General features: G+C 36.8%; 1 protein-coding gene across 1 annotated transcript in view; it reads right to left on the bottom strand.

Moving 5' to 3' along the window:
- The window catches only part of FOXP2 (forkhead box P2), a 254,422-nt gene that overhangs the window by 87,039 nt on the left and 151,211 nt on the right, over positions 1–16,172 (bottom strand). Inside the window, exons 4-6 of the mRNA XM_087723631.1 lie at positions 2,556–2,693; positions 1,166–1,351; positions 713–844 (exon numbers count right to left, since the gene is read on the bottom strand). Coding sequence (XP_087579757.1) covers positions 713–844; positions 1,166–1,351; positions 2,556–2,693 — 456 coding nt within the window. The remainder of the gene's footprint in view (positions 1–712; positions 845–1,165; positions 1,352–2,555; positions 2,694–16,172) is intronic.

The raw sequence follows: 16,172 nt of genomic DNA, 5'->3' as shown, positions 1-16,172 counted from the left end.
GTATTATGTTTATAGCTGATGCAGTCAGCTGACAGGTGCAAGATAGGCCTGAGATACTGGCTTGTCAAGTTGATTTATGAGCACATCAAACTGCAACTTTCTACTCACCATTCCAAATGTACAGTAACAGTTCATTAATCAGGGTCTATGACTTCAAAATCTATGCCCAATTTTTTTTAATAACTTTCTACTAGCCATTATTATCCAATCTGTTTCTGAACTAGGGATCTTACAAAGAAAAGATAAGTCCTTTATCGGTTCAAGCTTCCTTACATATATCAGTCAATGAGTACTTTGTTCACCACTGTATGAGAACTGAAAGACAATAGAACTGGATGGCAAATTCAGCCTCCATAACTGCAAACAAAAGAAGTTATAGCATTCTATTTCAATTCTTATTGGTTTCAGTGAATGTATTTAAACACTGACCTTCAGGATGAAAGGGCTAAGAACTATAGCATTCTCATAGAAAGATTTAAAATGAACTATTAAAATAATATCTTTTATTATATGTCAGTTCTTTAAAATTTAAAATGCTGAAATATAAAATTACATAGATTCCATCATTTTATTGAATGAATATTCAGAGTACTCAATGTAAATGTTATGCCCAATATAAAAATCATTCTGTATAACCTCCAGTCTGTGTAATCCAACTGTTTATTGGAACATATTTATTCTATCTATCTAGCAATCTGTCTGATCATCTTACCAATTCTATGGGCCATTTCACGAAGTCAGTTTTGTCTTCTTGCAATGTTCCCCAAGGACATTTTTGCACAGAGAATGCCTTGTATGAACCAGAATCTCCATGGATACAGCTGTCACTTCCTGGTGGTGATTTCTGCAATCACAGCACAGAGCATTTTTCCCAACCTCTTCAATTATGGAATCATCCTTAAGAAGCAAAATCTGTATCTACAGATATCTTCGTTCACTCAAGATATTCTCTATATGAATATATCCTAAGGGGGCATTATTTATACATAACATTGTCTGCATGAGCTATCTTGGAATTATTTCAATAACACTAGCTTCTTATAAAGATGACCTTTGAAAAAACAAACACCAAACAAAAATCAACATAATCAGAATGACTTATTCTTTTCCTTCCCAGCTGCCCTACTTGCAAAAATAATGTATTGATTAGTTATTTAGGTTCTACCTCTTTTGCTTGTTTTCCTGGGTGCTGCTGCTGCTGCTGCTGCTGTTGCTGCTGTTGCTGTTGTTGCTGCTGCTGCTGCTGTTGTTGTTGTTGCTGCTGCTGCTGCTGTTGTTGTTGTTGCTGCTGCTGCAAAAGCTGAAGATGTAACTGCTCTTGCTGTTTCTTGTAAAACTCTTGAAGTTGTTGCTGAATAAATCATTTTAACTTTAATAAATAAAGGTAAAGTTTCACATATTATGCATCTCCTAAACTCTTCTAGATTGGCATGCGGCAAAGTAGTCACTGAGCTATACTATAAAACAAATTTAGAATCTGAAGATGCAAATCTATATAGACTTCTCTCCCCTCGAAGTCAATTCTGAAATATCCCAGTGCAGATTTCGAAGTATCCTTAACAAAGAGCATACGCCGATCCGTATTCTAGAGCACAGGCAGAAAAGGCAAATTAGGCCTGCCTTCCTTCCTTCCTTCCTTCCTTCCTTCCTTCCTTCCTTCCTTCCTTCCTTCCTTCCTGCCTGCCTGCCTGCCTGCCTGCCTGCCTGCCTGCCTGCCTGCCTGCCCTCTCTAAACAGAATATCAACTTCCACATAAAATAAAAGTGGAGAGTTCAATAATCTGCCTATGCAGGATTACCAGCATGCCAGATGAATAGCAAAATGTTATTTCACTGTAATGTCTATGAAACCACATATCTTGTTAAATATTCTGAAAATATATTATTTTCATCATGATAATTAATTATATTCCTCTTAAGTTAAAAATGCTAATAGACGCTGTAATGATATATAACAATATTGTTCTTTGGTTTTCAATCAAAAATATCAGGGATTCTTTCTTTTCATTTCAGATTTACTCCTCTCATTCCAACTTCTATTTCCATTTGATTAAAAAAAAGTTACGTTCCAATTTCCTAGACCCCTTCCAGTTATCTAAAGTAATCACTAACATCATATAATTTTAAAGGAACTGTGATCTTAAAGTCTATTTACATTATTTGTTCAACTGATCTCTCAAAAAGTACCTAAGTTCCTGAACATTTAAACATTGGTTTATTTCAGGGTTGTTGTGGGAATAATAGGAGGAGGAAGATGTATTAGGTACGTTTATCACCTTGAGATATTTATAAACAATAATAAAGATGGGATAAAAAGTTAAAATTTCTACCACACTCCACCTGCCATTGTTGTTCCTAAATGAGATGTTAAAGTTGTATTCAAAGTTGAAAAACTGATTCCCTAGGTCCTTGAAAAATTTTAGGCTAGAGAATTTATCATAGACTTATATTATTCCTTTTTACAAGAGCAAACACATGACCTCTCACTAGCAAATAGGGTTGACTATATAATAAGCTGGAACTCTGCTAATTATCAAAAGAGTTATCCAACATTACCTGCTGCAACATAACTGCTTGCTGCTGTTGAAGAAGTGCTTGAAGCTGCTGAGGAGACAAAACTTGTTGTTGAAGAATCTGTTGCATTTGCTGAGGAGTGATCACTTGAGGAGTCATCATGGCCACTGACACAGGCACCTACAGGAGAAAGATTGGAGATATATTGTTTTCTTTCTTAACACCTGAATAGAATATTTAATAAACATTTTGCCATAAGTGCAAGCAATTTGTTCCATATAATTTTATGATACAATAACTTTTGTCCACAGATATATCATAACTTTTATTCTCTTTATTTTGAAGGCTAGAAGTGCCATAGATGTGTAGCCTGATACATACTGAGGCTATTTACTCACTCAGATGTCTAATTGAAAATAACCAAATATCAACCCTGAAGCTGACTTGACCAAAGCCATCTTGGAGCTTCAGTGTTGCCACACAGGAGCTGAGAGATAGGGGGGGGGGATTAGAGATAGCTGGGATTTTGTAGCCAAAATAAAATACTTTCTCTTGGGAACCAAGAACATTCTTACACCTGGCCTGAGGAAGGAGGAGTGAGGTCACCAGGAAATCAAACAGCATCTTGATTGGACCATATGACTGATTGCTTGGGGTTGAGGGAAAACTTTTACTTTTAATTAGGAAACCGTGGGAACCTTCAGAGTCAGTTTTCATCAGATCCGTGTCAATATGATATATCCAATAAAGCTATCCTTTGAGGAATCCATCTTTCTCGGAGTTTTGCTTGCTATGGGTCTATTATTTGGAACCTTGACATTAAACCAACTCACCTAAATCCCAACCTCAAACCAGAGCCCTTATCTGGAGTCCTGAGCCCCAAGAACATTCGGCTGCTTACCTGGTCTACCCAGGCAGCAGGAAGACTCAGGGAAGATGGAAGAGAAAATCGGAGAGTTGGGTGCCTGTTGAGGAGCCGTAGAAAGCATGCCAACTCCCTTGGAGTTTCAGTGGGTGGAAGCTGTGGCAGAGGTTGTGCACCAGGTGGGTACCTGGCTTAACGTCCATACCGAATAGCCGGTCACTAAGGAACTCTACCAGGCAGAGGAAGTCATTGGCTGCCAGGCTACGCTCCAGTCATCAGTAGAAGAGTGCCAAATCACCTCAACAAAGGAGGCAAGAACGACGATCCTTGAGTGGAGGTTGATGGGCCCTCTCAACCTCAGTGAATCCCAAGATTGGAAGTACCAGACAGAGGCCCGCTGGCAAACACTGGAATTGCTGCCGGAGAGACTCAGCCAGCTAAGCCTCAGCAGCGTCCGGCACTTGAATCAAACCAAACAAGTGAGAGTGGTCTTGAACCTGCCGTCTTTGACATTTCCTCCCTTGAGGGAACCGATCTAATTTGGTTGTGACTCCTCCACAATCCCCATTGGCACTGCACAGCCCATGACTGAGTCTCCCCAGTTGGCACCAGTCAACTGCCACCACAATCTGTGTGGCCAGCCCACCGTTACCACCTTGACTCAGCCAAGCCCTGGACTGCAGCACAGCCTGCCTAGACATTGGAGACCAGCTAACCCACGAGACAACTTCAGCTGCCACCAGCAAGGCAGCTCCCACCTGATTGGGCTTACTACCTGCTACTTAAGGAGGTGGTAGACCCTTCCAGGCTCTGGGAGAAGATTGCCATGGACTTCATTGTAAAGCTCCCTGAAAGTGGGGAAAATATAGTCATTTGGACCATGATAGATTTATTCTCAATACAAGCCCATTTCACTGCTTGTCCAGGACTCCCGTCAGTAAAAAAAGCTGAACAGGCTGTTTATAAAGCAGGTAGCATGGCATTCGCAGCAGAATTATTCCAAGTCACCAGTGGCATGGAATTCATTCCCATGCCCAAGCTACCCAGTGAGCCCCCCTCATCTATGTCACTAAATGAATGGATGGAGTTCCTGAAGGAGGGATGAGAAACTACCAAGTGGGCTTTGCAAGAAGTGGCAAAAACCTATAAAGCTAAAGCTGACAAGTGCCACAGCCCCCAAGAGCCGTTCCGGGTTGGAAGCAAAGTTTACCTCTTGACAAAATACCTGAAATTAAAACTCCCATGCAATGGACCAATGTTTCAGGGTTCCAGATAACATCCAAAATTAAATCAGAGTCCAAGGCATTTCCCTTTAGTGAACGTAGTTAACCCTGTTACATACAGCTTATCTTCCCTTGCCTGCTAGGGAAAGTGCATCTGGTCTTTCACAGCAGTTTGTTAAAGCCGGCAGTAGGCTCTCTGAATCAGAATGGTAGATCGGGCAGCCCCAAAATCAATAGTGGTGCAGGTGGAGACACTTTCTATGATAAAGAAGATTCTCAATTCAAAATTGCATAGGGGTAGGTTGCAGTAGTTTGAGCAGTGGAAGGGGTACCTCCTATCTGAGGCCACATGGGTCAAGAGCTGGGATGTGACGGCAGATAGGTTGGTCAAACATTTTCATGATGAGTTCCCCCAGAAACTTAAGGGACCTCTGGGGGGAGGCAGGGGGAGACTTGATATGAGCCTTTACTAACTTCTTCCTGTATGCTTTTGTCTTTCAGGAAGTCCTCTTCGACTGAGGGGCAGCCTGTTAATCCTGAAGTTGACCTGACCAAAGCCATCTTGGAGCTTCAGTGTTGCCACACTGGAGCTGAGCGATAGGGAGGGGGGGATTAGAGATAGCTGGGGTTTTGTAGTCAAAATAAAAAAATTTCTCTTAGGAACCAAGGCTATTCTCACACCTGGCCCGAGGAAGGAGCAGTCAGGTCACCAGGCAACCAGACAGTTTCTTGATTGGACCACGTGACTGATTGTTTGGGGTTAAGGGAAAACTTTTACTTTTAATTAGGTGAAAACCATGGGAACCGTCAGAGTCAGTTTTCACCAGATCTGTGCCAATATGATATATCCAATAAAGCTTTTCTTTGAGGAATCCATCTGCCTCAGAATTTTGCTTGCTATGCGTCTATTACTTGGAACCCTGACAGCAAAGCCTGATGATGTGGCCTTCTTGTGCCACAGCCTGTTCCATCCTGGTAATTATCATTAGAAGGTAAAATGTATGGTCCATATTATATTTATAACTTATCTCTTGTTTAAAATTTACAAATTAGAATAATATGTTGGCGTATGTATGAAAATAAAATATTTTGTGTTTTTGTAACTTTTTTCCTATTTAAAAATAATATGTAAGATATATCCCAGTACTCAATATTTTCTTCATCACGAAACCCCTTTAAATATCTTTTTTGTAAAGTTTTTTATTTTTCATTTTCATAACATATAATCAAATGTATACTATTACATAGCCAACATCGTATTGTATTATTAAATGTTTACATCAATTCATCTTACCATCAACTCCCCATAAGAAAAAAAAAAAAAAACAGTTATTGGCTCTTCTGCTCTCCATACACTATATTTGTTCATTCACTTTCTTCCCTCTCTCTCATCCCCCTCCTACCTCCTTTCTTCTTTCTGTCCTCCTTCCCTTCTCTACTTCCCCTTCCTCTCTCTTACTCCTCTCTCCCCTTTCTATTCCTCATTTTTATCCTCCTCTTTCCCCCTCCTATCCTCTCTCCTACCCCTCTCTCCTCCCCTTACCTCTCTCCTTTTCTTCCCACTCATCATCTCATTTGCTTGGTGTATTTCAGATTCTGAGCAAGCTCCATTTTATGTTAATGGTATTTATAGTTCTTTTTCAATATACATATTTAATTTTAAACATATTCTCGTTTTTAAAAAAAATAGAACAAAAAAGTATCTATATAAAATCATTGTACTTTTAACACCCACCCACCCCAGCCTAATTTTGGTCAAGATGTAGACCTAGTTAAAATTCCCAGCTATTCTCATCATTATATTTATATAATTATGCATCCTTACGCACTCCAATTTGTGATTCTGCCTTTAAGTCTCAGTAGTTTCCCAGTATAAGTGTATTTCATATTCCCTCTCCAATTTTTCCATGTCTTGGATTAGATTACCTTTAGTTGTCTATAAGTAGCAAACCTCACTGTTCAATATTCATTTCAATTCTCTTAATCTATTGTATAGAATAAAAAATGGTAAATATCTTGCTTTATTTCATCATCTTAAAAGTTCTATTTATATCCATGTTTCATATATTTTAACCCATGCTTAGTTGCCCTTCTGTTGTCGTTTCCAGTCAATTTGCCACTCAGTTTAATTATCATGTATAAAAGTGAATGGCAAACCTCTGTTTTACAGCCTCCCCATGTCAGTTTCATGTTTATCCACATTCCATATATTTTGGCCTTCGTTTAGTTGTCTTTCCATTGTTATATTCAACCAGTTAGCAACTCCATTTTATTGTCATGTTTTTCACAACCTCCTCACATCAATATCAATATATTTATCCATATTCCATATATTTCAACCTTTGCTTAATTATCTTTCCATTATTACATTCAATCAATTAGCAACTCCATTTTATTGTCATATTTAGAAATAAAACCCTTATCTTAGTTTTATATTCTCCCACATAAAAAAAAATCCTAGTAAGTTTTTTGTCCCACTTCTCTGTTCCTGCCCTCTCCCTTTTCTTTGCTTCAGCAGATCCACTCTCCCCAACTTTCTCCAGGTCACCACCAAAAGGATGTTTTTTATTTCTCTTTGTTGGGACAAAACCTCCCCCTTCAATTTCCCTTATGCCACTAACAGCCTCAACCTCTTTTGTCTGCCTTTTGTTTCCCTCCATTTCCTTCATTATTTTGCCCCCCTTCTTCTTTGAATTATTCTTTAGATATCTGCTTCTCAGGGTTCAGAATTCTATTAAGGCTTGATTTTAATGATTTATGCTTATTTTTTTTTATAATTTTACATAGTTCTTCAAATTCCCAGCTTTCCATGATGTCCAGTTCCAAAGATAGAATTAGCTATACAGTTATTTCAGAGTTCTGGTCCACCTTAAGTTTGTCCACTTCCACTGCTGTAGGGGAGAACGATAGGAGCCATCTTGGTCTTTTGTTCTTCCTTAATATCCAGTTCCAAGATTGCAGTTAGTTATACAAAATCTTATTTTGAGGCTCTGGTCCACCTTAAGTTTTAGCTACTGTGGGACCAGAGGTGAAGCCGGGGCCATCTTAACCTTTTGCAGCAAAATAAAAAGTCGAAGGAGGGAAGAAAAAAAATAATAAAAAAACCTTGCATTTTCCAGTACTTATCTCTGTAATAATTCTTCACCCTGTCACCTTCTGTCTCCAATCAGCAACAGCTGCTTAAAACATATCAATTAGAACAAATTTATAAAGAGCTATATTCAGGTATATGTCTCTTTTGCCTCCTGGTCTTGCAACTTCTGACTTATGATAGTTGGTTAATTAAAACTTCCCACACAGTCAAAGTTAGATTATCCATTATCAGAGAAAAAGAGATCAAAATATTTGGTTTCTGTTTGATATCCGAGACCAGATTAGGGTTTATATTGAGTGAGTTCAGAAGAAAAACGTGATTTTTTCTTGATTATTTTAGCTGGAAGGAATTTTTTAAAAAAAGTAAAAATATTGGTTTCTGTTTAACGTTATAATTATGTGGGTTTTTAACTGCTCTGCTTTCTGTTCTTCTGTTTGAAAATGTAGACAAAGAACCTCCGGGTGGGGGGAGGGGCTGGTGTTACAACCTTCCACCTTCCCTTCTCCTTTTTCTTTTAGGAAAAAAAAAATCCTGATCTGACCATCAGTGTTAATTATGTTCTCAAAATTTATTTGCCTTTTCCAGGTTTAATTTATAGTTGTGGGTTAGTTAAATTCTTTTATGAGGTCTTTTATCTCTCCCGGTCTCCGCCTGTCCCAAACTTATTTTGACAAAATCTGCATCTGCTTCTCTCAGGGTCTGATGAGACACTGCTCTTCTTTGCCCCCACCTCCAGTTGGGGTTCTGATTCAAAAGAATCTTGGGAGATGGTTTGTCAGACAGAGTTCATGTGAGACTCTTAGGAGCCATATCTCCCACGTCTGTCCAGCTGGAGAACTTCCTGTCGAATCTGCCCCTTTAAATATCTTTTGTGGCCATGGACCATGGTCACGAACCCCCAAGATTTAACTCAAGATTTAAATCATAACATTTCTTCAAGCCTTCGTGGACCCTGTAATGATATTGTGCCTCCCCCTCCAGAAGTCCACGGACCACAGCTTGAGAACCATTAGTCTATCTATAAATGACATTATAGCAACAATAGTTAATTTTGATTTTACAGCTGGGCCACTAGATTTGGGTTGCAAAAATCCAAATAACCTTTAGATGGCACCAAAGATATCTTTGCAATCTCTAGTGATCATCAGGATTTTTTTTAGCCTAGGTATGGTGGTCCTAACAGTATAACATCTTGAAGTTTCTGTTCCAACATTCTGTAAATGCTGATCATCTCTGTAATATTAGAGTGGCAGATTTTATACTGCTTAGGTAAATTTGTTTAATTGCTTGGATTTTACATTTTAATTGAACATTGGATATTTAAGTATTCATATCTCACATCTTTACCCCATTGATTATACTATATCTTTATATTTACTTACAGTACACAGCAAGCATATTACTACTCCAGTGGTGGGATTCAGCCAGTTCACACCTATTCGGGACAACTGGTTGGTAACTTTCTAAGCAGTTCAGAGAACCAGTTGTTGGAAGAAATCTCTTTTTTTCCCCACTTTACAGGGCTAATCCTGTCAGGAGGTCAGGAAGAAAACATTCTGGTGGTGTTTCTAGCCTGATCTTTATTGACCTGCTTACAGAAACTGTCTCTCCGGTTAACCCTTAATACATTGTAACAGCTAAAGCGAAGCGCCCATCGATATGAGTGATATTGAGTTGGCCACATCCATACGGTCACATGACCACCGAGCCACACCTACCCAGCTGGTCTTTAGGGTAGAGAACCGGTTGTTAAATTATTTGAATCCTACCACTGTATTACTCTTGAAAAAAGCAACCATGGACCTAGTTCCTCAGCAACTGATTGCTGAGGAACTATGCAGTTATGAAGTAACTGCAACTTACTTCATGACAAAACATTATAAAGTTCCATGTTTCTTATCATTACAACGTCCAATAATATAGAATGGGATCAGAGTAACTGATCTGATGAACTTTTAACATTTTTTTTAAATTTATTGATCAAATTTGTATAGCTATCCATTTCACTAAAAGCAACCCTGGGTGATGCAAAGCCCAGATAAACAGTTTTATAAATATTAAAGATAAAATAATATAAAAAGAGCAAATTCAGATATAAAAAACTGTAATAACAAATAACCTAAATATCCAAAACACAATCAAAGTGAAGGGAGGATGAAAAATGTCTTTAACCGTGGAGCCATCTAGCCAGGTCTCTGCTCCCATGGGTTCTGAGAACCTTTCCGAATATCAAATTGGGGCCAAACCAATTTCAGGGGAAAGGAAGTTTCAAAGAGAGGTACCTCATAATATAAAACAGCATTCATCAGATATTATATTATAGAAACAGGAAACTGGGTAGATTAATAATATTTTATAAACAGTTTAGCTTTTAGTTTGAGTCACACATTCTCAAATTAATTAGTAGGAAAAAATCTGTAATGCAAATGGAAATTATTATTATATGTTATCTGTTTTAAAAGAATAAAACTTAGTTTAAATAAAATAGGACTTCACTGAAGAGTTTATAATGATTCTAATATATATATAAGGCATATATTTTGTTATTAATTGTATGCTAAGATCCATAATCCACCTCAATAAATTACATTTGAACCATGTCATCTTTACTCAAAAGTCTCACTTTGTTTAATAGGACTTAACTTTATTATACATGCATAGATGCCTTGAAGAAAGAGATAGGCCAAGCATTTTTAAATATGGATTTAACTTTGATTCCTTTTTTGATGCTGATCTGTTTTTTTAAGACTTCAGATCTGTAGCATGTGAATTCTAGACACATCAGATTTTATCAGGCTCAAAAGTTTACATTTCACGTGTCTTGTGAATTATTGCTAGATATTTTTAATGTTGGGTAGGATAAATGAGCATTTAAAAATAGATGATCACATGGTAGGCTTTCAGCATGGTACAATCTTATAAAATGTCATAATACTACAAAAACAAATGGATAAAGAATAGAGACTGTTTCTCAAAATATAAAAATACATGTGTTTAAACCTACTGTAAATGATCTTTTAGACAATATAGATTTTAGAAAGAAAGCATATATCTGTTCTTACATTCTTAAGTTAAGATAGACAAATCATGAGAACAGAAAGAACTCTGAAATAGAAGTTGATGCTACTAAAAATGAATTCATTAGCTTTTCTACCTACAGCAAAATATACATTGCAGCAACAATTCTGCAAGGCCTAATGGATCTAATTTGTCCTTTTAGAAGAAACTGTGTTGAAATGAAGAAAGCAACATTTATACCTTCATGCAAGAAATAACGTTTGTAATATAAGGTGTAAGTGTAATAACATATTTTTTATATTGTGGGAAAGTACTTATTTCTTTAGGAATTTATAACTTTCCTAAGGCTGTAGCAAATTCAAGGCATCTTAAAGATTAAACTAGAAAATACCACAATTTTTAAAAACATTTTAACACAGTTATAAACGTCTTTCTTACTTGCAGCTATTGCAAAAGCAACCAACCTTTTGCTGAGACAGAGAAAACTGTTTTACATATTCTTAAACACATTCTGGACCTACTAAATATATTAATGGAATAGAATCCTTAATATATTGTTCTCATATGTTGTAAATTAAAACAAATTTACATTAAGACTGGATTCAAGGGCTGTATCAAGTTTTTCATTGCACATTGAAATCAATCCCAATGATTTATGATTTTGATGATTGTACAAGATGAGTATATAAAGGAATCATGATGTAACTTTAGAGAGAGCAGTTAAAATGCTATTATAACTGCTATAAAGAATATTGGAAACTACTTCTTTATGTCTTTACATCTTCTATTTTGCTCTTCCCTCTCCTTCATTTTCTTTTATTTCATTTTCTTGTTGCACTTTTAACTTTTTCAGCTTTTTCAGCTTTTTCTTCTTTTTTCTGTTCTAATTTAGTTTATTATAGTACTTATTGTTCTTAAAATTAATAAAAAATATGTTTGTGTATGAGAAATAGAGGAAAAGAAAGGGTGGGTTACAATTCTAAACATGAGTAGTGCCAAGATTCTTTTCTCTAAATTTTGCTCCAGTATCATACATCTGTGATATTAAGATTAATATGTTACCTAGAATGTTACTTCTATTTGAGACAATTTCTATATTGACAACTGATGTAGCATTTAAGAAATGGCAAAAAGATATTTTCAAATTTGTTTGGCAAGGCAAAAAACAGAAAATTACAAGAGAGAAAGTATTACCAGATATGAAATTGTATTTTGCAGCTTGTTTTGTGTGGATGAAAGAATGGATGACTTTGAGAAATAGAAGATTACTGGATTTGGAAGGACATGATTTTGTCATACCACATGTCTATTTGTGGTATGACAAATTTAAGGTTAATGTAGATTTCAAAAAAATATTTTATTAGGGATGTCATATTGAGAACTTGGAATACATATAAAGCAAGACTCTCCTAAAATACCTTTATGGTTGTCACTCCAAGAGATCTTTTTCAGAAGAGAAATGACAGTTAAATAAAAATGGTTAACTTAGACTGATATACTGTCTTTCTCTAAAGAAGACCTTACTATTAAAAACAAGAGGTGACCTGGAATTGGAAAGAGAGACAGAGAGACAGAAAGAGACAGAATATTCTATCTGATGGAAGATTTAACTTTGACAAAAAGAACTGACTTTGAAAATGTTAGGATTGAATTTGATGTGGAATTATGTACAAATAATGATATTATTGCAAAGATGTATACTTTTTTATTAAATACTATTATTAGATGGGCAAAAGAATTGGATACAATATATAATTGGATTAATGTGAGAATATGTTGAAGAAATTTATGTAAATTATAATCCCATAATGATTAATGATGGCAAAACTTACAGTTTTTATTCAAGAAAAGACTTACTAATTTTATTTTTACTTGTAAGCCATTTACAGACTTTTTGCGAAAAACAGAGAATTTTTTATTTTATTTTAGGATTTGATTATAAAAATGATATGTAGAGTAGGATAGGTTGGATGAATTTTTATCTATACCAAAGAAAGCTGGAAGGCATTCTTTTTCTTACTTTTTCTATCCTTTTCCTTTTTGCACTTTTATCTTGCTTTGTTTCTGAATTTTTTCTTTTAATTCTTTCCCTTTGTTTTTTCATTCATGTTTTTGAAATTTAATAAAATTATATTTTAAAAGGGCTCAGTTTAGACTGTCCTATGATTCAAACCACTTCTCGGCCTGGGGTTTCTGGGCAGTAAATACTATACTATACTGGGTAGTAAATACTATATAACATGTCTGTTTTTCAAATTTCTGCTCTAATGAAAGCTGCAACACTCCTAAGCCCTGCTGTGTCTTTCAAAAAGCACTGCTACATTTTGATCCCAGATTTTCCAACATCCTTCGCATGACAATAATTCCTTTCCTTGCCCATTTTGTTTTTGTTCTAGTGATTCAAGTTCTTTTTCCCCCCTATCTTTAAATTCTCATTATCAAGATATGTTTTCATGAATACATTTTGATGACAAACTGTTCTGACCCCCGTCGTCCCACACCAACACACTCCGAGCCAAAGATAAGTTATGGCATTTAATTAACAGACAGGTCCTTGGCAGCAAACCGGCACAGACAAGCTTGGGCAGCAATCCAGCACAGATAAGCCGAGGCAGCAATCCAACCTGCCAAGCTCACAATAATGTTCTCCAACATTAGTTCCTGCGTTGACTTCTGCAAGAGGGGCGTGTGCACAAGGAGCCTTTTTATAGTCTGGAGAGGAGCCTATTGACCACCAGCTGAGTGCAATTACCTCCTGTAACTGCGCAAATGTTCCTGACGCCTATTAGCTCTTCGGTGCCGGGCATCCAGGAACAACTCACTGCTGGCATGCGGATCACTCTCCCTTGTCTCCTCCCCACTGGTCCAAGGCTCAGGTGCCTCCTGGTGGTTAACCAGCTTCTCTGCGCCCTCCTCAGAGTCGGAACCCTGTCCAGGGTCCTCCACATCCTCCAGAGCCGACTCATAGGGCCCCTCAAAGTGTGGTGGCAGCTCCAACGGCTCCTGCTGGGCCACAACAACAAACTCTGTTTGAAGGACATACTGAACTTTCTTGTTTTTTTTTTTTTTTTTGGAAGACGTTTCACTTCTCATTCAAGAAGCTTCTTCAGCTCTGACAGGATAGTGGGGAATGGAAGGATTTGCATTCCTTGCAGACAGCTAGTCATTTGCATTTTTAGTGAGTCGTTGAAGCCACTTGGAGGGAATCTGTGTCCTCAAGTGCAAATGTATGTGGAGCTTTTTTGCTGCAGGATGTTTTCTGCCCTTTAACTTTGAAGACAGGTGCAGGTTGTTCGGGATGAGTCTGTGTTTTCTGCATTTCAAACTGAAGCAGAAATGGTTCCTGTAGTCTGCAATTTTGAAGGGTAAAATCCTACACCCTTGCACCATTGGAATGGTGTTCATCCCAAAGTGCATAGTTAAATGTCTAAGGAGTTTCTCAGTCATTCGGGCCATGGTTGTCCAAAAGGTGCTTTTTCAGGAGGCAACTGAACATTGTTTTTCTTTGAAGATGTTTTGCTTCTTATCCAAGAAGCTTCTTCAGCTCTGAGTTTCACAGAGCCTGAACTTTGAAAAGATAACTCAATAAAAGATCACAGGTAATCCAGTCTTTATAGATAAAGATAACTGCACCAAAGCCCATCTTTTGTAAAACTTTAGATGATTGGCTACTGCCACATTTAACAGAATAACAGAATTGGAAGAGACCTTTGACGTCTTCTAATCCAACCCCCTGCTCAAGCAGGAAACTTTGTACCATTTAAACAAATGGTTGTCCAGTCTCTTCTTAAAAACCTCCAGTATTTCTCCTTAGTTCTAGGTTGGTTCGCTTCTTGATTAGTTTCCATCCATTGCTTCTTGTCCTGCCTTCAGGTGGTTTGGAGAATAGATTATCTCCCTCTTCCCTGTGTCAGTCCCTTAAATATTGGAACATTGCTATCATGTCACCCCTCCTTTTTTTAATTAAACTAGACATACCCAATTCCTGCAACTGTTCTTCATATGTTTTATCCTCCAGTCCCAATAGCCTCCAATCTGATACATATGTGTGTCAGTATTCTTTTCTTATCTCCAGAACCTTCTGTGCATCTTTATACAATTATTCAAACAGGTTCTTTTTGTTTTTAGGTTCACTGTTTTACAGCAAACCTATATTCCTTGTTAAAGCAGATTGTCCATCGAAAGCTAGAGAGTAGAAAGCTACTGAGTTGCTAAATGGAAATCACAAGAGACCTAGTTTTATCAGGAGTGACTAGTGGCATATGAAAATGTCCAACAAAGCAACACTGGGGATCTTATAGGAAGGTTTCGTTATCTTATTCTGGTAATTCCACTTCTGTATAGAATCATGATAATTTAAAGGGGAACTGTATTTGATTTTACATTCAAGCCACTGTAGCATATTATTTAGAGAACCAGCACGATGTGGTGGTTAAATTGTTGGGCTAGGACCAGGGAAACCCTAGCTCAAGTTTATATTTGGCCATGCACACTTACCAAGTGACTTTGGGTAAGACATTTTCTCTCAATCCAGCCCACCCTTCAAAAATGGGTTGCTGTGGTGATTAAATGGGATCCTATGTAATGCCCTTTGAGGTCCTAAAAGAAATATTGAAGTATAATCTAACAAGTAAAAAACAAAATGCAATAAAGCAAAAGATTAAATTATTTATACCTAACCTTATATTTACTTATATTTCAGACTATGTCTGTCTGTCTGTCTGTCTGTCTGTCTGTCTGTCTGTCTGTCTGTCTATCTATCTATCTATCTATCTATCTATCTATCTATCTATCTATCTATCTATCTATCTATCGTTATAGTTAATTATACTTATGTCTGGTAAAAATGGGATACCAGAAGTTTGAACTGGTAATTATAAAATTAATTCAAATACAAAAATCTACACCTCTCATGTCTTCCCACATGTATCATGTGAGAAGTAAAACAGAATGTTTGTTTGCTTCTTAAATGTGTTATATTTTTGTTATATGCATGAATCAAAGGGACAAAGCTATTTTAAATCACTGAATCCATAGAATTACTGCCATTTGCAGTCCAATGAAGTCAGCCAATAGTTTAGGAAAATTTCAAGTTCAAATACAGATGTAGATGTACTATATTTTCTAAAGTTAAATTAATAAAACATTGTTTACAAGTATGGTGTCTTTATGTATGGTATCTTATAGAGCAGTGGTCTCCAACCTTGGCAACTTTAAGACCTGTGGACTTCAACTCCCAGAGTTCCCCAGCCAGCTTTGCTTATTTCGTAATAAGCTAGAGAGCTTATATTCTAAAATTTAATAGGAGGAAAATAAAAAAAGGACAGGAGAACATAACAAGAAAAAGAAGAATTTAAAGTATATGTGCTTATCAAGCTTAATGATAGGTTAAGTTAAATTAGAACAAGAAAGGTAGTAATGGAAAAAGTGTTTGGGTGGAAACTGTTCCTTCCTCCCTC

The sequence above is a fragment of the Thamnophis sirtalis genome, unplaced genomic scaffold, assembly GCF_051295495.1.
Source record: "Thamnophis sirtalis isolate CommonGarterSnake01/CBP01778 unplaced genomic scaffold, rThaSir2_p1.2 scaffold_9, whole genome shotgun sequence".
Taxonomy (NCBI): domain Eukaryota; kingdom Metazoa; phylum Chordata; class Lepidosauria; order Squamata; family Natricidae; genus Thamnophis; species Thamnophis sirtalis.
This window is presented reverse-complemented; position numbering and strand designations above follow the sequence as displayed.